Source organism: Tauraco erythrolophus, chromosome 6 (genome assembly GCF_009769465.1).
Source record: "Tauraco erythrolophus isolate bTauEry1 chromosome 6, bTauEry1.pri, whole genome shotgun sequence".
NCBI classification, from domain to species: Eukaryota; Metazoa; Chordata; class Aves; order Musophagiformes; family Musophagidae; genus Tauraco; species Tauraco erythrolophus.
This window is the reverse complement of record NC_141470.1, coordinates 24,856,844-24,883,040: the sequence shown is the minus strand read 5'-3', so window position 1 is coordinate 24,883,040 and position 26,197 is coordinate 24,856,844. Positions and strand designations below refer to the sequence as shown.

Genomic DNA, 26,197 nt, shown 5'->3' with positions numbered 1-26,197 from the left:
ATTTAATTTAAAAGTTACTCTGATGAAATTATTTAGTAATAAACTGTTTCACGTCCTGCCTATTTATTAACTTGGTCCTCTCCTGAAAGGAGGCCTTGAGGAGGGACTTTGCTTTCACAGCCAAGCCTACCTTTATTTTAACTTCAGTTTAAACAAGGAGTGTCTGCACAACCTGGCTCAGAGGCAGCAGTGTCACAGGTACAACTGTTGCAGATTAATCAGCACAAGTTAGACAGCAGCATGTATTCTTCCACCAAAATGAATTTAACTTCTGCATTTTCTGAAATATAGCTTAATGCAAAACTGTTCCAGGTTTTGAGTTTCCTGGGCTAGCCAGAGACAGTATATCGACTGTCTTCTCAAGTTCTTTCTTTGGCTTTTTACTTTTCTTGTTTTTTAAACAGACCTCCTTAAAGCTTAACTGTATTGCTTCATTTACACCTATGCAGAGACTCTTAAGTTTTTTCCTGCGAATGTGCAGATTTCCTACTTCTCTTAGAATTGAGTGTCCATAATAAAAGTTCAAGTGTACATGTATGTACTGTATTTCTCAGTATTTTAATATATTGCTTTTTAAATTTCTTGCTGGCTTGTCTTCTCAGTTTTGGTAGAAATGTGATTTATTTATTTATTCATTTTTTCACTTGAAGGATTACTCCAGAATTTCTTAATATTTTTTTGACTGACTTACATCTTGAATATTTTCTGTCCACAAACACGTTTTGAAAACCTGCCCAGGAACTCAACTGCCCAGGAACCTCATATATGCTTGTTAAGAAATAACTTTTCCCTACCACCCCCATATGCACAAAACGAAGTGACATGTTTCCCAGCTAACCAAGCACTGAGAAACCAAATAGGCAAAGTAAACATTGCTTTTTCTTGTGGGTGACTTCTTCAGAAGAAAAACCCTTTCCTTGACCACAGTGTCATTGTTTTTCCCTGAGTTATTTGCAGAAGTAAATAGACTTTTAGTAGTGGAGAGAGCTTTCCATTACTAAGCTGTACAGCCCTCTGACTAACCTCCTGTCATGAAATAAGCCTTCTGTCATAACAGAAGCTATATTTCTTGGCACTACATGAAAGCATGAGGTGATTTGCTTGACGGGCCCCTTTGGTTTCACACTACAGGGGCTTGTTTGAAAGAAGAAGTGGAAGCGATATTTTCCAAATCAGCTTGGGGAGCAGGACTGTCAAGACCTGATTTTGTATGAGGCTTTGCAGCCTTGTCATGGATGGGACATGAAACTTAGCAAGAAACACAGTACTCAGCTTAGGACAGAGACTCACAAGTGCCATAACCATCTGAAATTAGGTGGGAGATGAAGCTCCTTGGAAAGCTTCTTGACTCTTAACTGCGTGAGTTAAGAATTTGGCTGTGGCTTCAGTTTTGTGGTTCTTTCCCCTGCAAAGAGTGGTGCTGAGCGTTATCCAGGTATGACTGTAGGAGAACACTCGCATATCACAGAGTCAGAAACCAGCCAGGGTAACAGAGCGTCACTTCCTAAACTTTCCGTACCATCTAGTTTGTCCTTTTGTTTGGCTGGAGGAGGGATCCTTATCTGGGCGCAGGTTGTGAGAGACCAGGAAGCTGGGGCTGGGAGCTGGTGTGGCGGTAGCTGTTCTGGCAGCGTCTGCTGGGCTGGATCATGTTTTCCATTCTCCTAAGAGTGTCAGCTGGGCTGGAGAGGAACTGAGGTTTCCTGTGCTCCAGACTAATAAATGAATGGAGGTGTTTACACAATAAAGGACACGATCCTTTTTCTTGGAGTTTTGCTAGGCAATTAAATTGCTTTGTCTTTCACTTCTTTGTAAATATGTTGATGAAAGTCCTTTGTGTAAGGTTTTTGAAAGGCAACATCTTGTTTGCTCCATTCAGTTAGGCAAATTCTGCTTTTATGTGGTACGGATTATTATGCAGAATACATTGTGCGTTAGGTTCCTTGGTAGACTAATGATTATAGGTAGCGTAAAGCTAGATTACTGGGAGCTGGGGCTTGAAAGACAATGTACCACAGCATGCAAAGTAATCAAAATATTGTCATCTGATTCTTCTGGTGTTTGCCCAGAAGTTGTTTGGGATTACTTCTATTCACTGCGTAATGATTTATTACAGTGTATATGTAAAAAGAGAGCATGTGCTCTTTGATCTTTCTCTCTTTATTCTTTTTCTTTTTTCAAGTTGGCCTAGCAATCACTGAGTTTACAGCGTGGGCAAATGCAAATAAGTGGAACAGTTTATTGTTGATAAAATAGAACCTAACATGAAACTTATCAGGCAAAAAAAATCTCTTAGTTGTACCAGTACTTCAAGACTGAATTTAATAAGAATTGATACAAATTTTTAACCATTTACTGTTCTACAAGTTTGTGTGGGCTGAGTATGAAATATTATTTATTATTTGTGTAATCTCTAGTTCAGTAAAATAATCAAATATGTGTATAGCTTGAGGACAAAATAGGCAATTTAGTAGCTTAAGTACTGTAAGGTAAAGCCATAGGGAGATGAACTTTACAAGGGAGACAGACCTTTAAGGCAGACAATAATTGCTCAAAAAAAAAGAGATATGTCTGCACCTTGAACACATGATTTGCATGCAGATATCTAGGTTAAGAGATGTGGAGGCTATATTGAAAGTGTGATAGTTCTTTTTATTTTGTTATTTATATGGAAACCAGTGTAGTCTAGATGAAAATTCACAGAATAACTAATGCTGTAATGCCTTTTCCTTCAAGGATGTGCTAGTGCTTTGTGAATGATCAACTCTTTAGGACTAAAAGAGGAAAAGGTTAACATCAATGTTCTAGGGCCTGTGTTCAACGAAGTGTACGAATGTGTATTTTCACCCATCAGAGTCCAGTGGGAGCTCCCAGTCAGGGATTACAGGGCAGCATTTACATATGTGGTAACAGCCACGAGGGCCACCAGGCTCCTTATGCAAGGAACGATCCTGCTGAGCAGGGAGTGCCTAATGAGATGCACCAGTGCAATGAGGACTCAGCATGCTAGTGCTGCTCAACAATGTTTGCCTTGTTTAACAGAGGCCAGAGCACACTGTCCTGGCTATGGAAGTTAGTGTCCTGGGAGGAACTGCCTGGGTAAATCTAGTAACTGCTACAGTAATCCATAGAACTTGTTTGACTTTACCGTTTCAGGTTGAAGGAAAACGAGAAGAAAATGAGTCTAACAAAAGACGTCGAAAAGGTCTTTTTGGCGTCTTTGAGGAGGTTGGTGTTCAGTGATGTCCACCCATACTCAACTCCTTGATGAGCACCAGAGTGCTCCCACCAGAAGCAGTGGGAGTCGGGGGGCCAGGGCTTGGCCTCTTGTGGTTGGCAGGAATAAAAAGCCTCTCCCCTTAAATCCTTGAATTTACTGTGGTTACACTAAAATGCTACATTTATTTCTATCATTTGGTAGGGAGGGGAGCATTACCTGAACTGCACTGGTTTTCTTTCTGACTCAAGAACATTTATGGCATTGGGATTTTTTTTTTCCTTTTCCCAACTCAGTTATTTAAGCAGATTTTTGTTTGACGAATTTGCATTGCATATTGGTTCCTAGACCCTCTCTGATTAGTTACCTTTGTGACTCTGCTTTATCAGCAGCAGCACCGATTCACGTTCCCTTTTTACTGTACTCTGGGACCAAAGAAAATATTTTTTGGTGACTTCTGCATGCTAAACAGTGTAATTTTTAACATACTGTAGACTGTATTTCCTTTCACCCTTTGCTAATAAGGATGTTATCTCTCTCTCCACGAGTGTCATAGGTGAACTCAAGAAAAACAGTTTGTTGTTTCCTTGCAGGCTTCAGGCTTTTCAGGCCAAGGCACAAATGCTGGAAAAGAGCAGAGTGATAGCAGAGAAGGAATGAACCAGAATAAAGTTAAATCAATGGCAACTCAGTTGCTGGCGAAGTTTGAAGAGAATGCTCCAAATACAATTTTTCGGAGGCAGGTAGGTCATAGATGAACATAAAATTAATCTCTGAAATTAAACAGCAGTCCCTCTTTGTCAATGCAATGTGGATTTCCAAGGGAAATGTGTTTGCAGTGTGTTGTCTTTTTTATATTTTATGCAAATTGAAGGTATTCCTCTCCATACTTAGCAAACAAATATGACCTGGTTATGTATGAGCAATGCATATTAATACAATGTATTAATATCTGTTATATTAATAAAGTGTTGTGGAGTTGCAATATCTAGAAATCTCTTGTAAGCCAGTCTGTAGAATTTTTGCTTTCTGTGGAAGTCTTAAGCTGGCTGCATATGGTATTGCAAAATGACATTTTTTTCCTATATTCTGTGAATAAAGGACACTACATAGCCAGTGAAATCTATCTTTCTGGAAAATTTAGAAAGCGTGAGAAGAGAACCTAATCTTTTGCAAGATGTGTCCTGCTGCCATTTCCATTCCTAAAGTAGGCATAATGGAATATATTCGTACATTCCACAGTGTTTTCATGGTTTGTTGTCAGTGTGACGAGTGGTGTTTTAAAAATAAACCTGTGCTGTCAAGGTAGGGATGATAAGATCAGAGTCACGCTTTAGCTAGTGAGAGGGTTTGAGTCAGCTGAGTTAGGATGTGTCACCTAGAAGATCTGAAGGAAGGATGAGCAAGGTGTCGAGGTTCTGTAAAGGGTGGTGGCTTTCTTAATTCTTTGTGCTTACATCCATTTGTTTACATGTTTAAGTCCTCTAGAAGTGTAGCCTTTATAGATGTCGAGTGACTCAGTCCGTGGACCTCTATTGTTTGCTCTCTACCTGGCTACTTTTCGATGGCATGAGCTTTCTGCATGTGATACCTATGTAGATGTTTGCTTGGCTGTGTTGAAGGAAGCCTCGATGTTTTACCTTTTGATCATAACCTCTCTTGAAGAATACTGATTGTGCTGCATTTTAAGTATATCTTTGATGGTAGAAGGGGTTAATAGAATGGGTAGGTGACAAAAATCTGCAAAACATGTTGTTAAGCTCCGTTGTAACATGTCTTTCAAAGCAGCTTTTAATTCTTTCTGCCTTAAAAGATCTTTGAATCCTATTTACTGTCTTCCTTTTTTTTTCCTGCTCTGTCCTTTTAATTTTAAAAATGCTTTACAAGGAGCCAATAGATAGACCAGCCCTCCTGTCTTCTGAGCCTCCTGTTAACCCTCGCTTTGCTAAACCTAAGGATCCAAGTCTTCTTCCACCTCAACCAAAAAGGCAGGTAGGAACTCATATGGACAAAACCTGACGAACTCATATGGATAAAAACTGACAAACACAAGATTTCTCGTACTGCTGGGAACTCAATGTTATTGTGTAACTACAGAATATATAAAACGATATCTGGATGTAAACTGCAGAGTTAGCAGATGTATTTAGCTGAGAATTGTGAAAGCCACATTAAAGTTTAGTGCTATTTTATACCTGCTTGGCCAGATAAGAAAAGTATTTGAAAGAATTAGTAACTGTGTGGAAAAAAACCTAAAAGCATATGTGTTGATTTCTGTGTTACCACGTCTAGACTCCAAATTGTATAAATATCATTATATAGCTACATTTCACATGCGAGAAAACTGCAGGTACCTGAAAGTTTGTCTGTGCATGACTCGATGCTTTGGGCGGTTGTAATGATAAGGCAAAGGGAATATTCCACCCTTAGAAACCTGGCAAAATGTCTAAGATAAAAGCTTGAGTATTGAAAAGCTTATATTGATGCCCAGAGTTTTTTATTTCTTTAAGTAGAACTTGTTGTAAGAATTTCTGCTGGAAGCTCTTTTTGCAGCATCATACAGATGAGGCAAAAGTTTTTAATACATTGCTGAAATTTTTCTCTTAGTACTTCCAATGAAAGCAATCTCATATCAAATAATATTGACGTTCCCTTTACATTATAGTTTTAAATGGAAGTAAATATCTCGTAGTGGCATTTCAGGAGTGGTCTGCAGTGAAATGATATCTGCATTGCACATGGAAATCTGCAGATCGGCTTGATGAAAAATGCAGATTCATAAACCAGATGAGAATTGTTGTTTGAAAGGCAGGTGTGCTATCCTGAAACATCAGGAGCACGCTGCAAGTTGATTTGCGTTAGGTTTTTAAATTTTAATTCTGAGAAATTTGGAAAGTTTGTGTATTTATTTGAATTGAACAGATAGGATGAGGTAGAAAACTATCATGAAAAGACCAACTGGAAAGTAATTTTTAAGATTGAATTGAGTAACACTGAACTGGTTCGAATGCTTCATTTACTTCAAAAGCTATTTTATATGAAGATTCAAATTCAGAGACCTCTTGCGAACTTGTCAGAAAATACTTTAAATCTGAAATACATTATAGCTTGACCTGGGTCAGACTAGGTCTAGAATCATGCAAAGAACTACTGTTGGTATTCTTACAATTCAATTGTAAGTTTAGTTTTGGGTACATGTGATGCTAAAAACAAACAAACAAACAAAAACCCACAAACCAAAAAAAACCCCAAACTACTAAAACCCCAAAACCCCAAACCTTTGCTGAAAACCCTAGAAGGAAACAGAGTGTCATGGTTTTTCTGCACTGATGCTCTCTGAGATTATCCATAAAAACTGAGACAGACCTAGAGAAGAATGTCAAGAACCTGCATAAGTTACATAGTACTGATTTATTTCAGTGCTTGAACACAAGCATCAGAGGTGCCCTAGGCAGTGTGGAAAGATTGCTCTGAGAACGTTTTATTTCTAGTTATGTGCATGACTATGCTGCGCTTTCGGAAGCATCCTTAAAAGCTGCATATACTGCATGGTAGTGCACAAAGCAGATTTTTTTTCACTTCAAGTGTTTCCCAGTTTCAGGTAGCTAGGAGTGAACACGAGGTCAGGGAAACCAAACAGTCTTTAAATGATTCTGATCATATGGCCAGGAGAGCAAAGACTGTACAAAAGCCAGATACCCAGCCCAGTCTGTCAGAAACCTCTGAAAATCTCGCATCTGCCTGTTCTGCTGCATTTGTACTTTCTGGAGTGCTTGAGCGTCTTCAGCACCTGGAGGAAAAAATGAAACAGGTGATAAGCAATTTCTTTTCCTTTCTGTCTCTTAACTGCATATGTTAATCTGTATGTTGTATTTTCCCTGGATATGCTGGCTTTTCCTCTGTTGACTTTAGATTATATTAAGACAATAAGTCTATCTACAAACTTACTGTATTCTGACGATATATGTGACATTAACTGAAATCTCTCTCTTTCTTTCTTTTCTTGGCTTTCCTTCCCTGGCTCTTATTGCAGAAAAGAGCTCAGACCATAGCAAATAGGGAATTCCATAAAAAGAACATTAAAGAGAAAGCAGCACATCTTGCCTCAATGTTTGGATGCATGGAGTTTCCAAAGGTGAATATTAGGTTTTGCACCTGAAGAAGTGCTAAGTTAGAAGACACATAAGAATTCATGGGGGAAGGGCTGGGAAATTACAGTGGTTTTGTTTTTAATTTTCTTTTCATCGTGGGAGGATCTGAAAAGTAATTTGGATTCCACTGAAACTGGTGAAAAGCTTTGTTTAAATATTATCGTATAATTTAATTGAGGTAAACACAATCTAAATCATAAAGCCTAGACAGAGTACTTTAACACGAGAGAAATGTCTAGAATAAACTGTCTTGTGCTTATGTTTATGCTGATAGCTCACAGTTTCTGATGAACTGGTGAGCAGTAGCTCTCAGTCGGTGCAATCTGGCATGTCTTATGTTTCATTATACTTTCTCCCAGCACTATCTTACCTTACTTCCCACTGTAAATATTTTTTCTAAGAAAACTGGGTCCAATAATATCATTTGACATGAAAGTTTTGCCATGATGATTTCTGTGCTCCTCACTGTGCAGAAATAGTGAAAGTAGCAGAACTGTAGTTGTTATCTTTCTATTTTTTTTGATGCATGACTCTGAAATTATTCTCTTAACCCGTGCTAATGTCACTGTCTCTTGGATAACTCTCCTGTTTCTGCTCTACGCAGAATAAGCTACCTGCTAAAGGCTTATCCCATTCTCAGCCCCCAACTCCCTCTTGCCCTCTACCTCATGATTCAGCTGCTGCCTCTTCTCCATCATCTGTCGATTCAGCTTCCTCTGCTGTTCCTTCTAGACAGGTACTCTATTAACAGATTTTTTTTTTTCTATAACATCCAAACTTGCACTAAAGCTGCTTGAGAAATGGCTCGGATGTAAGATACTGCTAGCAGATCTGTTGTATAGGTTGTATTTCACATTTGAATCAAACTTTACTTTGTTCACTCTTGTGAATTCTGCATGTTTGTAAGAGGAAAGTCGTCGTTAAAAATAGTTCAGGTATAAAGCTAAAGAACAGAGCAAATAGTTTACACAATTCTTACTTCAGTTCTGAAAATTTTACATTGCTGCTTATTTTAAACACTATGTTGGATAACATGGCAGACATGCCTAGCAGAGAGAGCGCTTCACATTGTATAGCTGACTGGATGTTACGGGATCGGTTAGTTGTTCTTGGGCGGCATTTGTGTTTCCTTTCATAAGAGTATCTGTCTGGACTGGTGGGAGGAAAACCTGCACAATAATGTTTATTTCAACTAGAGGACATGTCTTAGAATTGTATGAGCACTTGTTGATGCAGACTGATTTTATTGTTGTTTGGTTTGTTTACTTATTTGTACTTCAAACTTGCTTCTGCACATTAATGGCTAAAATACAGTTCTTTGTAACAGTGAACTTTACAGAGTGGAAACGTGCATACTCTGAATGAAATCAATTAGATAACACTTGAATCAGAGATACTCAGCTATTACTACTTATGCTGATGTTACAATGGACTGTGCTTTTATCTGTGATAGATAAGATGACATTGGGTTCCAACTCTGTTTACTTTAGAAGGATTTTAATTGAATGAAGTTTGATATTTTGCAGCTTATCAGGGCATGTAAAGGCCCAGGTTCCATATCCTTCACCCACAGATTACATAGCAGCAGTCTGGGAACACTGCAGTATTGAATAGGGTTGATGCGGAAATAAAGGTGGAAGCATCAAGTTTCTAGAAATATTGAAGGCGACTGCTGTGACCAAGTGTAAGTGCTGCTGGAGCTGGTGGCTCTGCTGCCTGACACATCAGAGAAGTGCTATTCAACAAAACTGAGTAGTCTCCATTCACTGTAAGGAGGGGCAAAGCATTCTGCCTGCTTTTGTTGTATTTAAATAACAGTAGTTTTTTTAAATACTCGTGAGTACTGCCCGATTTCAGGTAAGCCATGGCTGATGGTCATTTCCCATTTGGTGGGAGTTCAGCAGGATCATTTAATGGAATTTCTTCACTGAGGGTGGTGAGGCACTGGAACAGGTTGCCCAGAGAAGTTGTGGATGCCCCATCCCTGGAAGTGTTCAAGGCCAGGTTGGATGGGGCTTTGAGCAACCTGGTCTAGTGGAAGGTGTGATGATCTTTAAAGTCCCTTCCTACCTAAACCATTCTATGAATATGTCTAGATCTTTTTAGGTTATTTTGCACTATATTATTGATGCTGGTTGGAAATCGAGCTTCAGCCTCAGCTGTAACTGAGCAGCAGGTAGATACTGCGCTGACTTGCAGTTTGCCAAGGCACGTTCCTCAGTTGAGGTAGAGCTGTGTTGAAAAGACTCCTTTCCCCTCATTCCCCTGGAAAATATAGGCTACACAGCCCTTCAAGGACACTGCAAGCCCAGCAGGTGCCTTACTGCAGTAATCCCCTAATTCCCTTCAGCTTCAAAATAATTCCTTTGCCTGGATTTACCTCTTACTTTTTATGACCTAGGGGAGGTATAGCATGTGATCGGTTTTAACCTAAGTAATGGTTTCCAAAATATCAGGGCTTGTTGCTTGTTTGATTTGGAGAAACATTGTGACAGTGTGAAGAGCATTAGAATACCCAAAAACTATGTGAACAACCTTTTAGCATATGAGAACTAGGCTCTTAATTATATGGAAACTCTGAGTGAAAATTTTACTGGGACTTAAAAATTTTTTCTTAGAGAACGTTTGGCCTGAGCAATCATTTTTTGATGTTTTAATTCAACTGAGTTTTGTTTAAAGTGCATTCACAGCCTTTTATTAGTTTGCCATTGTATTTAAATGGTGTAGCAATAGTTTGTTGTGACCTGATTTCACTCAGGCTGAGTTTACTGTAATTGAAAATGCTCTCTCCAGAGGTAATGGCAGAATGCAGCACAGCTGAGGCAAGAAAATCTTGTTCTATTAGCAACACAGTAAATATACCTTTGTCTCATTTGGTAAATATTTGGTTGATTAGGGAGGACTACATGTATTCTTTGGCAGATCTACATATATGAACATCTTGATGCCTATTATACTTCTCCATAGGGTTGTACAGGCTCGGGTCTTCTTGTACACTGTATGCATTACATATGTCTAAATATGGTGCATTTGGTATGGCATGTTTGAGAATTTTTAAATAGCAGGTCTGATAATGAACAGACAAACTTTTACTTTCCTCTTGTTTGAGGCAGATGCAGTAATAGAAAGCTGATCCAAATGAACCCCAAGTGATGATGGATTACTAGAGATATTTCAATGGGAAAGGTAGTAAGCAGATTTTAATTTAAAAAAAAAAAAAAAGAGGGGGAAAAAAAACCCACCTTGAACTTCCTTTCTGGGGTTGCCAGTGAGTACAAGTGACATTGTTGGTGCTGCCCTTCCCACAGGGATAACTAAGAGGGAGTGGAGGGGTTAGACAGTCAGCCATGGTGTCTGCACAAGGCTGTTGCGGAGAAGAGGAGGGTGTCTGTCCTCCGTGCCCACTGTCAGCATAGTAAGGGGTGATGGATGGTCGCTGTGGAAATGGAGATTGAGATCAGGCTTGGGGATGGGGATAGGGGACCCTCGAATGGTAAGGAGCAGGGTGCTAGGGGAGGCCTGCAGGCTGCAGCACGGATGCCTTTTGGAGCACTTTACTTGTGTGAAGTAAATGCACGTTGGCATAAAGTGGATCCTGCCCTGGGGACAGGGGATGGACTCAGTGGCCCTTTGGACCTGTGTCCAGGACTGTATTTGCATCAGTGATGTGCTGGTGAAGTGTTACTGGATGTGCTAGACTTTTGTTCTTCATATTATTTATGTGCTGTGAGGCTGATTCAGTCGTGTGATACCCCTGTTACTTTACCTCTCTTAGGGAGCTTAAGTTCTCTTTCTTTTCAGGCTACACAGGCTGCCTTCTGCCTTGCCTTTTGTTATTTCTCAAACAAAATTTTTCAAAGAAGCAGATTTCTTACTGCTGTTTTTACTGTAAGAGTATTAAATCTTCAGGGAACACCTGCTGCAGTCTTGATTTCATAACAAGCAATCTGTCTGTGCTCTTCCGTGGTTAAGTTGTTATGCCTGTGTTTTATCTTTTAAGATGGCACACTTTTCATAACATGAAAATTTTAAAATGCTCTATAAGACACTGTCTAAATGTGCAGCACTATATAACTAAAATTTGATAATATTTCCGGTTTTCAAGTACTGTGCATGATAATTTGAAAATATATTTGGACCTCTGTGCTGTGAATATGTACTGGTAAGTGCCTGTGTTTGTTATCTTGAGGGTGGGGTTATTGGACTCTGTTCTGAGATACCTCACTAGGAAGCCCAGACTTCAGTATGAAAAAGGGTTTCAGGATTGGTAAAACAACAGAAGGAGCTCCCTCACGTCACTCTCAGTGTTTCTGCATTTCTGCCAGCATAAGAACAGAAGATAATAGAAGTCTTTGAGTTTTGTAAGACTTCATGAGATATGACCTATAAATATCAAGACCCTCCCATCCTTTAAATAGTTACTACTGTCATTTTAATTTCAAGTGAGTACTAAGATTGTTGTCAGACATGACAGTCCTTTACATCTGTTGAATTTTCGTCGGAACGCTATTAGTTATGGTGGCATATTTATTGAAAATGATGGCTAAGAGTTTTTGCTGTCTTATTACAGAAGCTTGTTATTAAGCCTCAGTCCTGAAAAGAGCACTTGAAAGGAATGCTATGGAAGTGTATTGTTTCTTTTAAAGACTTATAGTCATTACAACTTACTAAGAATTAACTTGTATATGATACTATATGCAAGTTGCCAGTAATAATCAACACTGCCTTCTAGCTTTAATCAGCTGTCAAAATTCACATAGGTAGGATTATGAATTAACAAATATTATATTACAGGCTGGGCTTTGGTTATTCCCGTTTTCTGTTTAAAGTTGGGTTGACCTTCAGAAAACTGTGTTCATCTGAGCTTTGTATGGATGAATCCACACGATACGTCATAAGAACTATGAAGATGTTGCAATCAGTAGGCTTTGCTGCCTGCGGAGTTTGGACCCACTACTTCCCTTCAGTGATGTGACTCTAATTACCAGCAGTAAGCAGGGCTTGGGTGTTTCCCGCACACAGTAACTTATTACTCGAATGCTTTTTATCTCAGAGGTAAAATATATGTAGCAGGTGGTACCAAAAATAAATAAATAACCCTCAAAGTGAAATAAGACCAGGAAAATCATTAAGGATATGAAACAACAAAGGAGAGGCATTGTATGCTTTCAAAGGCAGAGAGCGTGTTTCCTTTGTTTTATGAAAATACTACTGAGGCTTACTCGTTGGTTGGCTGGGGTGTTATAAATAATAGCACAGGGAAGTACAGAAGGCAGCTTTCTCTTCCTGCATTAATAGCCATAAACCTGCTGAAAAGCTTTGGGAACGTGTCACTGACAGATCAATAGTCTGAGTAAGTCACAAACACTTGGGGGATTTTTAAGTGTTTTCTTGGTGGTTTGCTGAAATTAGCTATGTAAGGTAACTCTTTAAGGTTCCTTTCCAACAAAGGTTTTAAAGCTACTGGTATGAACCTGCCTGAACTGTGAGCAGTAGCCTGTTACATATTGATAGTGGCCCCAGCACTACAAAATTGCATACGTGTGTGGGACGTCACGTACACTAGTAGCCTCAAGGGTAGTAAGTGCATGAGCAAAATATGAAACCAATTATGTGTATATGAAACCTATTATGAGTTTCTAGGGTACCTGAGCCAGCATCAAGGCAGAGATCTGTGCGCTGTTGACCAAAGCTAAGCTGGGTAAGAGCTGATAGGTTCTCTAAAGGAACGTGTGTAGATTTGGAGTCAGACTCTCTCCCCTGCAACTGGAGTTTGTTACACTTACATGATGAGACGGGTGAGGATGTTATTGAAGTCCTTGTCCTCATAAGCAGGGTGAGGTTTAGAGAAGACACGGGGTTGCTCGGCAGTTGTGCTGTTGTCATACAAGCGCAGAAGTCATAAGCCTTGCAGGGCAGTGCTGCTTTTGTGTGCCCCATCCCTCCCATTCTCTGCGGGTTTCTGATGGTGACAGGTGCTCATGGGCCTGCCCTGGTGGATTCTTGTCCTGCCCTGTTTTTTCTATTCTGTGATTGAGTGGCATTTGAATAGAATAGGATAGAATATTTCAGTTAGAAGTGTCCCACAACGATCATCTAGTCCTGACCACTTCAGGGCTGACCAAAAGTTAAAGCATGTTGTTAAGATCATTGTCCAAACTCCTCTTAAACATGCCTGAGGCATCAACTATCTCTCTAGGAAGCCTGTTCCAGTGTTTGACCACCCTCTCAGTAAATAAATGTTTCCTAATGTCCAGTTTAAACCTCCCCTGATGCAGCTTTGAACCATTCCTATGCATGCTATCACTGGATACCACAGGGAAGAGATCAGCACTTTCCTCTCCACTTCCCCTTCTCAGAAAGCTGTGGAGAGCAATGAGGTGGCCCCTCAGCCTCCTTTTCTCCAAACTGGACAAACCCAAAGTCTTCAGTTGCTCCTCAAAGGATGTGCCTTCCAGTCCTTTCTCCAGCTTTGTTGACCTCCTCTGAACCCATTCAAGGACCTTCACGTCCTTCTTAATTTGTTGAATTTCATCCCATTAATCATTGCCCAATGCTCCAGTCTACCTAGATCCCTCTGCAAGGCATCTGAAAGGGACAGTGCTGAGGCTGTAGCAAATTCATCTCCTCTTGACCACCCACATACCTGATTCAGTAAGGAGAACCAGTAGAGAACTTCCCCCAGTAGTTTCTCTAAAATGAACTCTAATTAGTCCTCAAGTCCACTTGCTTCCTACCCTACCTGCTGGTCAGTAGCAACAATGTTTGTGTTGGTGATTGTGGATTAGGAGATGGGAGCAGTTAGCAACCTTTTGGTTGCTAGATGAAATTGAAGTCCCATTTGCTTTCATATGGAATGTGAATTCACATTCATTACAGGAACATTTCCTTTTAGTAACACTTTCTGAAGTATGTATAATCACGCCATTTTCTTGTTTTGACTGCTTTAATGTTGACACAGATTGCTCCAATGGGTGGAGAACAGAAATCACCATCCTAATGAATTGCAAGGTGTAGTTCAGGCTCAAGGATACTTTTCCTGAAATTCAACTACTTGCATTTTAAGCATATCCTTATTGTTTAACTGATCCCTCCAGCATTTAACTAGTTCAAGGTAAACTTTCTGCTTCAACTGACTTTAAATGTTTTCTTTTACCTAAGAGCTCATGGATAATAAGTTGTATGTGGCCTAAAAGTTGCTCAGCATATTTGAGATGCAGAGTTTAGGGAGGAAAGTTTTGTCTTCTGTGATCTTAAACAATATGAAGAAACGTAGTTTTCCTGTAGAAGCAAGTAATCTCACTTTTACTATTGGTCTATAATTTAGTGGTCTATAATTTAGTGTGCCACTTAGCACAGCATTGCAGTGTGTATTTAACAGTTTCCTTTGCTGTTGTTACCTTACAAGTTGTGCAGATACTGAGTAATATTTAAAAGTCTTTTTATGTTAAACAAAACCAAGCAGTACAGAAATTTGTCCCTTGAATAGCTTTTGTTGTCTTAAGGTAGATATTTTGTATCTGCCTGGATATTAAATTAGTTGTGGGATAACTCTCAAAAGCTAAAGGGAGCTGTAAGGGGCTGGACATGTTCCCAAGTTCCTGAACTTGATTTTTTTTTTTTTTATTAGCAAGAATGTTTTTATCCACAATTTTTGAAAACACACCCACAATGCATTATAGTTGCTTTTAAGCTTGACAGAAAATACTTTAAAATTAAAGTATCATTAACACCATTGCTTTTACATTTTTCTCCTTTCTTCATGATAACGTTCTGATATTTAAAAACCTTTCCATCAGCGAGACTTAGAGTGGTGATAGTAGAAAAATCATTTCACTGAGAAATGAAGACTTAAAATCTGAGCTCTGTGGGACGCAAATGGAGCATAAGATATCAAATCATGAATCTTCTATGGGAAAAAAAAAATGTCCTGTCTTCAAAAGCAGAGTATCAGATCCTTGGCTATACCAGGATGGCCCTTGCCACCTTTGCCACCAGAGAGGTTATGGGATCTTATATGGACTATAAAACCAAAATCAAAATCACTACAGGAAATTTGGTTTGGAGTAGAAAATACTTCTGTAAATCTATGAAGTCTTCACAGTCTTTTTTTCTGGGAACAGAGAACTAGAGTACCTGCCTGCCACTCACACACACATGCACGCACCCCCTGCGCCCCTTTCTTCTTTTCCAGTCCTCAGGCATGTGTTTTGGCAAGGAAGCCTGGGCCCATGGAGTCACTGGTCTGTCTGTGATGTGTCTGGAACCACAGCCTAAGGAGCTGCAGTCTCCTTGCAGGCCTGTCTATTTCATAAATTTGGTCAGAAACAACCTAACGTTCATGGCTGCAATAGTGTGATGAAGCAGATTAAAGGAGATGTCTTCCTTTCATCAGTGTAGCTCTCCAGTTTTCCTTGGCGTTAAGATGAGTCCCTGGGAGAGGGAGGATGGGTGCTCTGTGAGCATTGACAAAACGTTTCTGCGCGGGACTTCTGGTACGTTTTCATAGCACGTTTCCTGAAATGCCACAGTTGGTGGTCTGTTATGGGAAGTTTAGTCCCCACCCCTGTTCTGAAATATAAGAACAAAGTCTCAAGAAGTCAAAAGTGAACAATAGAAGTTTATCTTAATCTGTCAGGATGGTCGAATGCGGATAGCCAGGCAGTAGCTCCCAGCTCAGCCTCTTCATGGACGTGGCGGGAGGCCATGTGCTGTGGATCAACGTTTCCTCCCAGCAGTTATTTCTCCATCATCTACAGGGAGAAGCATGTGGGCTGCATGGAAGCCTTCTGTGGCCACCAGTTGGCTCACACTGATCATGCATGAACATGCTTGTGCTCTACTAGACTTTGCCTCTGCTCTTTCTCTTAATATTATCAAATAATTCTTATCCTTTTCTCATTAAACTCTTTTTCAAGAATAACTAAAGCTCTTCCTTCTGTTCTTCATCTTCTTCCCTTTTCTGGTTAGATGACTGTAGGAAAGGTCTCACGTGCAATTGGAGCTGTGGCTGAAGTTCTTGTCAATCTATATGTGAATGATCACAGACCCAAGCCACAGCTTCCTGCCCTTGAACTGGTAAGACTAAACCCAAAAAGAAACAATAACATGACTTAAGAGTGGTGTTTTCAGAATGTCATCGTGACTTAAGAGCCTAGTTGTGGACTGCTTTAAGCTTTATGAAAGATCTTAATCTAACACTTAATAAGAAATCGAGTGCATGTTGGCAAAGTATGCTGATGTGTGGATATGATGGAAACATTGCTCACCATGCCTTCTATTTATACTTTTATTACTTGTCTGTATGAATTAAAACTTCTGGAGGCTTTTATTAAATGTAATTACTGGTACAATTAGTAACAGAAGACAATTATTAATCAGGGTGCCTTCTAAAGAAAGTTTTGTATAGTACATATTTATGCAGTTATTTTTTAACACACAAATGCTGAATCACTGTGCCTCATTTTGGAGAGAGCTGTTTTTAAACTCTGACACTGTTCTGTGTTGAATTCAGAAGCGGCCTCTGAACAGAGCTACAGGTTCTTCCCCCATTCCTCATTCTCCATCTCCTGCCTCCACTGCTCAGAGCTGTCAGGTATTGGGAAGTGAAGGAAGGTGGTGTGTTGTGGTGGTGACACTGACTTACTAGTCAACACTAAACTCTGATTGCATCTGCTTCATTGTAACTATCTGACCTGTTCTATTAACATCATATTTTTAAAAATGCGTTTGTGTACTTTTCCATTTGCATGGTTGTGTGTTTGGAAAGTTTCATACTCTGAAATGATCCATCACAGCAAAATGGATTACTAATAGTAGATCTGTAATAGGATTCTCAACTTTAAAGCACAAGAGTGTGATTTGTCACAATGACAGTTGTGACTTGCACCTAACATTAAAAAAATTGTTCCAAGGCTGACTTTTGCTGGCAAATTAAAGATGAGTTGTGTGGACTGTGTGCTGCTGTCTATATGTGCCTGGACTGTGCCAAGCCTGCGCCTCGTCTGTCCCATGCGCAGTATCCTCGTGGCGTTGGGGAGGGAAATGGTGGGAGATGGTGGCGGCTGTGGTGGAAACAGAATGCTCATCTGTATCAACCTATAATTTAGCAGAATACAATAAGGAAAAGTAACATCCTCATACCTGCCTCTAAAAAGAACAGAGAAGCCCAGTGGTATCTAATCCGTCTATAATTTATTCTTCTGTACCTTTTGCGTGTATATCCAGAGAGGATGAGATTTGTGGCAATTAAAGAATGTTAATTACCAGCCTGAATTCAACAAAAACTTTCAAAATAGTCTCAAGTTGTTAACGTGGATCGTATTTTAAAGTCCAATGAGTTAAAAATATTCGGAATGTCCATAGTAGGAATGAGATTTTTTTTTTTTAAAACGAATCAAGCCCCAGCTTGGGCTGTAGTCTCAGGAGGAATACAGCTGAGAGAGGAAGCACATCTGCAGCGATGTAAATGGTAGTTTAGACACCAGCATCGAAGACTGTCAGGTTTTCTTCCGGACCTTAAAGCACAACCCTACGTTTTCCTTGGGAGTGTGTTTGAACTGAGACCTCAGGGTGTCTGATTTCTGAGCTCCAAGCACGTCTGTTGTTCGAGGCTGGCAAGGTCTGCCTTTGCCCTCTTCTGAGAAGCTCCGATGCCCGCAGCTGTGAGATGTGAGTGCCTGTGCCAGCACAGTGCAGGGTGATAACGAGCAGATGCCGCTCTTGTACCTGCGTAAACACAGTGTCACTGAACTCCCAGAGGGAAGCTGGATGCAAATCCGGCTGAAAACTCATCCCTTAAAGTCCTCGTGATGTCTGATTTATGAATTGCTGCATAAACCTACGGAATTGCAGCAAATGAGTAATAAAATCAGCTGACTTACGTTAATTGTGTGTGTGGAGGGGGCTGTGTAAAACTTCGAGCAGCTAAAGCAGCTGCCCACTTAATAAGAATTTATATCTGGGTGTAGTGCAACAGCTTTATGTGCGTTTCTATTTTTATCTTTTAACAGGGGTCTCTGCGAAAAGAATTTCCTCAGTCAATTGGGGGGAGTGACATTTGTTATTTCTGCAAAAAACGGGTATATGTTATGGAGCGGCTGAGTGCAGAAGGCCACTTCTTTCATAGGGAGTGCTTCAAGTGTGAAATATGTTCTACAACACTCCGTTTAGGAATTTATGCCTTTGATGTTGAAGAAGGTAATATAGGGGCTATTTAAGAATATTTTAAAATGTCTGAGCATTGATGCTTTTAATGGAACTAGGGAAAAAGACCTGGCCGAGTAACTCGGTCAGGAGGAGGTCTGCCAAGTATGTTGTTTGTGTCCATGCTGATCTCTGAGTCCTTGTACTTAGAGTTCTAGTCTTTCAAAGAATCCAGTTATGACAGACCTGAGCTTTAAATGAAGAAATCCTCTGAGGGAAATAAGTTGAGTGACCAAAATACATTTGTCCATTCAGGGATCAAAGCAGGGAGGGGACAAAGGAGATTTTTCTCCAATGACACAGAATTATTCTTATCTCTGGCCACTTATAGCTGGCTATCAAATAACGTGATCTATAAGGATAAGCAAAGATAGTGGCAGATTTACACAGATGGGGGCAAGTATAGGTTATTTCAAGATGTTATGCCTCAGGAGTTGAAAGCAGTAGTACTGGCCAAGCAGCAGTGTAATTCATTCCAGTCTGCTGTAGAGAGGTTCAGATCTTGAGTGCTCAATCCCACCTACAGCCTGGAGTTTTAGGGATGGGGCGTTATTTTTTGTTCTTTTTTTTTTTTTTTTTAGTTTAGTGAGAAGTTATTAAACTGAATTGAAATTCCCTTGCTGCTTCCAAATATTTGGGTAGATCTGAGTATTAATCTGATCTCCTCTTATGAAAGGATTAAAGACTCAAGGCCAAAGGTGGTTCTTTTACAGTCCAGAGAATCTTCTGCAAAGACTTTTTGAACTGATTCTTTGACTTTTTGATGCTTGATGTCTTGTATTGGTTTGTGACTTGGTATTTATAGAATCTTATTCTTCTGCCATTTATTAATCTTAAACCTGTGTGGTAGATACATGATCTCACCTTATGTAACAAACGTGCAAATCTGCGTACTGTAAAAGAAACCCATTCAGAGTTGGTGCCAAATTTCCCATTTCTTTAGCTGCCCAACCATTAATTATCCTGATTTCATCTTTGTATAGATGCAACAGTCAGTTTTCAGTCCACAGACATGTAGATAAAATATCATATAATTTATTTTTTCTATTGTAGGTAAATTTTACTGCAAACCTCATTTTACGCACTGCAAAATCAGTACTAAACACAGAAAGAGAAGAGCAACTTTACAGCTCCAGGGAAAGGTACGTATGGGTTATATTACTAACGCAGGAAATGTTGAGGCAGCTTTATCTGGAACAGGGTGCAATACCTCTGTATGTATGTCTGTGTGTGAGATGTTTTCTACCCCATGTCCAAAAGTAGTAAAATCAATACTAAAATAAAACCTCCTGGTTCTGTGAATGTGACATATTTATAGTCTGATTCTCAAAGGAAGTTAACTTTTCCTATACAAAGTAAAGTTGAACTTAAAAGCAATTGGAAATGAAAATATGTACAAAAACTTGAAAACAGTAACAGAAACGGGACTTTACATTTTTAGAAGTAGATTTAACTTTTTTTTTAATGCTTTGTATAAGGAGGCAACAGAAGCATGGAAGAAAGAGGAACCCAAACCTGCAGAGACCATCACAGAAAGCACTTTGTCTACTGCTAGCAGTCCAGAGGACAGGTCCCCAGGTATCCTGACTTCCTTCTTTAGGGACGCGCTAAGCTGGCCCCTTCGGGTGACAAGGGATCTGCTTGACATTCCCAGACGCCTGTCTAACCGGATGCATGGTTTTCTGCACGCTACCAATCTTCATTTCAGGGACAATGCGTATAACTATACCTACTTGTACGAACTCTTGAGCCTTGGTGTGCCGTTCCTCTGTGCTCTTCTGGAGGTTCTTACTCATATGTACCGGGAAGCAGAGCTATCCCTTGAAAATGTGCTTGAATGGGTGAAAAAATTCTATAGGGTTTAAATTCTTCTATGTGTCTTGCTCAGTTGTGCCTTTCAGATTTTCAAAATTAACCACCTCATTATTTTCTTGAGTTTTTTTTTATTTGGTTGGATTTTTTTACTTTTCTTGCAGTTTAATGTGTGACAAATGAACGGTGGATTCCTTCTGATATAAACGAGGTGCAATCAAAATTTTCAATATAAAACGTACTGTATGTTAGAGCATGAAGGCAGTGTCCAGACACATTTCCAGAACACAGAGACAGATGAAGGATATTTTGTAGATTTTTTTTTTCCTCCTCCATTTTATCCTGTGATCATACCATTGAAGGGGTGGTACATTTTAAAACCATTCTTCTCCCCGCCCCCTCCTTTTTTTTTTTTTATTAGACCAGGAAAGAATGTGTGTTCTTTCGGATGTTTGGGAATATTTATGACAAATGACTGGGTTTTGAAACCTGAATATGGCGCATACCTTTTTTTTTTTTCTTGCTTTCATCTTTGCTCTGGGTTATGAGATTTATAACTTGCATGAATATGTTTAAAAAAAATAATATGTACTTAGTTCACGTTGCTTCTAATCATGCCTTTTACATTTCCTACATGTGATAGATACCCCTTTGTTGATAGTGGTTATAATCTGTACTACTAATTTATTTAAAGTTTTGAAATAAATTTGAAGAGAAAATCTTGGTTGAAGGCTTGTTTGAAACTGTAAGAAACTGCAAGTCAAAAGAACTCATACTGTAATTAGACCTGACTTATTTGTCAAATCAAGGCTTCCTTGTTAGGTGGCTGATTTGAGGAATATCAATTTATGGAGCACTCATCTGTAACTGAAATCGCTGCTGTTGTGCCCCTGGGTAGGCACTGCTCCTCTTGTCTTCTGGAATTTTTTAAAAATACAAGTTTAGATTGAACAACAAAAACCTACAAATGTATTCTAAGGCGATTACTTAGTTGGGTGTTTCATTCATTTCAGTGTGTAAAGCTGATGGCAAAAACGTGAAATTCTATTATCTGGAGCAGCTGCTGAGTAAATTTCTTTCAGATGTCTCTCAACAAGGTCTACCTTAATCAGAAGGTGTGGGGACAGGTTAAATAAGCTGTTTAATGGCAAGGAGACACCAACATCCCAAATTCTGATTTCTTTCAGCCTAGTTAGCCAGTGAGGTAAGCATGCTCCCTGCCTCTCAAATACTTAAATGTTTACATTCAGAAGCTAACCAGGAAATAGGTAAATACATAAACATAGTAATACGTATAGCCTAAAATTAAAAACATCTGTAGCATTTATTTCTAGTCAAAAGAGTGGGGCTTAAATAATAGAAAATAATGTCACATTCAGTTAGTACCAAAGTTGAAGATCACCTTCCAGTGATCTTAAATGACTGCGCTGCTTATGGGCTGGCAGTTTTTTTATTTTTTTATTTTTCTTTTAACATAATGTGGGAAAAGATTGTTTGAATTGTTTTGTTTCCCAGCTATTAAAAGGAAATGTGTCTTCTGTTTAAAATAAATGACAAACTGGATTTTTATTCTAGATAGTTTGACTTTCTTTAAATTACAAGGATAAAGCTTTCCACATTTTAGAGTGTTTATGTATTTTGGGAAAAAATTGTGAAGTATACGCCCAGAACTTGAGAATGTGCTTGAAGAAAATTATTTAGGTACAAGGTAGCATTCGTTTTGAAATAAATTACCATTAATGGTCAAACACATATGCAGCAAAACTTTGCTAGAATATTGACTGGACACAGTGACAATTATAGTAACATGGTGAGCATCTGTATATATGTGAAGAAATGTATCTGTACCTTTTTTATAACATTTAAAAAAAAACCTACTTTGGAACACCTAATTTTTTTTGTAATGATAGTAATTGTTTCACCCTAAAAAAGAAAAAATCTGCAGTGCAATTTACCATGTTACTTCTGCAACACAGCAAACTGCTAAGTGGTGAAGTTTTAAAATTTGGCTTGCCATCAGTTTTGATCTCAGTTTGTCAACAGCACAGTCTTTAGGAACACTTTGTCCTGAAATTTTCTCCTGCTGTTTACTACAGGAAATTTTCTGCTTTTCAGCAAAGTGACCATAATGGTAAACTTACAGAAAATGGTGATGCAGTAAGAAACTGGGAAGTCTCTGACATGCAATTAATTTAAAGCAAATGAATCTTAATAGAAGAAAGTTTAAAAAATAAAATAATAAAAAAAAATATTAAGATGGTATTGGCTTTATATAGATTTATGTAATGGGGAATAAAATCCCTACATTCCCATAAAAGAATTCAGGAACTTGCATACTGAAAATGTTTTCCTGAGGAATCTTAATTAGACTGCATATTCCGCTTGGAGTTTACAAGTGATTCTGTTGGGAAGCTTTTTTTTGTTGATATCAATCTAATTGGTAGATTTTATTTTTTTTTTTTAATTCTCTTCATCTTGATATTCTGCTAGTAAGATTCATGCCTACTTGTCTTTGTTCTGGATTTAATGAAAAAAACAGTTTCATTTTGGCCAAGTGTTTGTGCCTACATAATATTTCTGATGCTTTCCTATATAACCAGGTTAAGTTCTGTGTTATTTTTTTTTTTTCCTGCTGTCTTTTCTGTGAATCTCCCTCGTTGCTTTTAGTCCAATTCATCATTCCGGTGCTGCACCCGCTCACTGGCTGAAGCCTTTCTGCTCTCAGGTGATTTTTTTCCGCTTGCCAGTTCAAAAATTGTGTGACTAACACTGTTGTTTGACAGCATTTCATTGTGCGTGTTTGTTTTTTGTTTGATTTTTTTTTTTTTTTAAGACTTTTGGAGCAAACTGTGCGTGTCTGGTATATTAATGGATGTAGCTTTGGCATGATCATTTAACTGTTGCTGACTTCCCAGTTCTACAAAAGGTAGCGTCTGGGCTCTCTGTAGAGAATGTTTTTCTCTCTGTGTCTGTGCATGTCCTCTCCCTAGTGCCTTCAAGGTAAGTTAGGCATTGTTTCTTTAAAGAACTAGTAAAGCCTCATTTCTTTCAAAGTGTTGAAGGAAAGATTTAAAATAAGGTTAGGAAAAGACTAGCCGGCTGATTGTCCTGGTTAGCTTGAGCGATATTTCCATTGAGCTCAAATATACAATGAGCAAATAACATTTGAGTGCTGTGGTTCTTTCTAGCCACTTCTTTGCTTTCATACTGGTAAAGTATGACATAAAAGGAGTCTGTTGAAAAAGTAGCCAAAGTGATGCAAATTCCAGTTTTCCAGCCCAAGTAACATAGTAGGCAGGCCTAATAGCAATAAATGTGCATGCTAATATAGTCTGTAATACCAAAATGCCAAGTTTATATAACCAGAGTGTTTTGGTTTGAATTGTTTTGTGAACTAATTAACTAGGCCTCATTTGCCACTCTGATTAATGGACTTGTATTGCTGCACGAGCCATCGCCACTACTCTCCGTCACAAATTTGTGTGATTATTTCATACGTATTTTTATGTGAATTCCGGTATGTGTAATTGCACATTGACAGTTTAGAAGGGGAAATCAATCCAAACAAGAACTGAGGGCTCCGTCTGACAAGCAAGTGCGCTGAGGTTTTGCCTCACAAGGCCATGACCCAGCCGTTCCTCCTGAGGATCTCTTTCTCAGGAATGGATCTAAGCAGCAGTTTTCAGGAGGGGCCAAATGTTCTCTGCCACTTGTCCCGTTTCACATGCCTCAGCCACGAATACGGAAGGGCTGTGGGGTCAGAGCCACATGCTTCTTATCTTGCTGACCTGTATGTTTGCATGACTAAAGAAAGCTGTAGTATTTATTTGTGTGGGTATCCTAAAATGTCTTGATGGCTTTGGAAGTCCCCACACTGTGCCCACACAGAAACCCCTCTGTATTTTAAGCGTCACTTCCTGCACAAATGGTTAGGATGTGACTTCCTATGTGTTTCAGGGCTACGGTGTTTTGTTACAGAGCTCAGCATGCTTTGAGATGAAGGTCGTGACATAAAGGTCTGCCATTTCAAACCACTTCCCATTGCTGTGTTCTTTACCCTCAGTTGCAGAGTCGTCCTAGCTCTTCCTGGCCAGTGAGGATTCTGTCCTTCTCTTCCTAAATCTTCTGTCTTCATTTGACTTTACAACTGAATATTTTCATAAAATAGTTTTTAACGCTGTATTTAAATTTTCACATGGAAATTCTGTATTTTGCACATGGTGAAAATTGTTTTAGCTTTATTTATGATATCTGCTGTAAACAAAAATAAATGTAGTTCTTTATAAGTCTCCTTGTTTCATCTCTTCCTTTTCAAAATATTTCCTGAGGACAGAGACTTAATAGTGACTTCACACTCATTTTGCAAATTCCTTTTCTGGTGGATGGTGTTGTGTTATCTTTGTTATGGCCTGACCCAAAGGCCAGAGAGTTTCACTGTGGTGGTATAATTGCACACATGTCCCTTTTGAAAGGGATATATGTCAGGGCCCTTGACAAGTTATCCCATGCGCTGCAGGTCAGGAGGTGCCTGGTGTTGGGATTTATCCTTCCTGGCAATGTTAAGTTGGTGTTGGTGAGCATGGGGGTTGCTTGTATTCCAAACACAAATGACATTTGACTTCTCTTTGACTTCTGTTACCTTCCCTTACATTTTTATTTTACATATTAACAAATGTCTTAAAGGTCATACTAAGTTAATGTGTTTGGGATCTTATATCATGTACAGGAAAAACAGGTAATAACTGTGGGTAAAGCTTTACCTTTGCTGCTGGCTCTGGAATGCTATTTGCAAGCTCCCTATCTTCTGGACTCCTGGAAACTGCGGCTAATGGTGACCTAATATCTGCTAACAGTGGCCTTGTTTTATTTATTTGTTTATTTAGCCTTCCTTTGTGCTTTCATGGCTTTTTTCAATTTTCATTTTTGTTTTTTAAAGCTGGTGGTGTGGTTCTTCTTAATCAGGAGGTTCTTCAGAAGAGCTTTCCTTAGTCTTCCTCCCCTTTTAGCTTCTTTCTTTTGCTTGCTCTGCAATTCTTATGCTATAATATTGTATTTTGTATTTAAAGAAAAACACAAATCCCAGAAAGAATAGTCCCAATAATATAATGGAAAGATTGTGTTATATTTTTTTAAAGTTAATTCAAATCGAGCCTCACTAGGATTGTTTGAATTATAGAAATGAATTTTTTGAAAGTATTGCTAAAGACAACATTGCTAAAGAACAACAAATGTTATTCCCAATGAACTTATTCTATTGTCCCTGCCAAAGAAGAAGCCACTATGCACAGTAGAAAGTTTGCTGTCCAAGGGGGAGATGATTTGCATAATTAAAACATGGGACAACAAATACCATTTAAGACAATACTTGGCACTTGCTGAATTGCAATGGACAAAGCAATTTGGGTAAAACTAAGCTTGCTCTATGCACAATTTATACTTCCAGAGCAGGCTTGTTTCTGCCATCTTTACTTGATCGTTTTAGGCAGTGACAGTGGCATGGAAACATCAGAAGAGGCTTTTGTGTCTGCAGAGGTGATGATTTGTTTGCCATTGAAGCTTTGAGAGGTGCCAGATGTTCATGCTGTTCTCATAAAGTTTCACTTATTCCTGTTAAAATATCAGTACAATAACTTGGAATTGGGGTAACGTTAGTGTCCAGATTTGTTGTAATTGTTTCTCATGGTGGCACAGAAGGCCCAAGGAGTCAAATCACTGGCGAATTCTATCGCTAGAGGGATATACCTAGCAGTAAACAGTCCACACCTTGGAAAGCTTGTGGACAAGACAGGAAACAGTGTTCGGAAAGAAATAA

General features: G+C 39.0%; 1 protein-coding gene across 1 annotated transcript in view; it reads left to right on the top strand.

The window, feature by feature from the left end:
* MICAL2 (microtubule associated monooxygenase, calponin and LIM domain containing 2) overlaps positions 1-26,197 on the top strand; it is a 109,112-nt gene that overhangs the window by 36,145 nt on the left and 46,770 nt on the right. Inside the window, 11 exon segments of the mRNA XM_086613059.1 lie at positions 3,157-3,228; positions 3,811-3,960; positions 5,105-5,209; positions 6,819-7,028; positions 7,251-7,352; positions 7,973-8,104; positions 16,339-16,446; positions 16,883-16,963; positions 18,381-18,567; positions 19,627-19,715; positions 20,052-20,151. Coding sequence (XP_086469185.1) covers positions 3,157-3,228; positions 3,811-3,960; positions 5,105-5,209; positions 6,819-7,028; positions 7,251-7,352; positions 7,973-8,104; positions 16,339-16,446; positions 16,883-16,963; positions 18,381-18,567; positions 19,627-19,715; positions 20,052-20,151 — 1,336 coding nt within the window.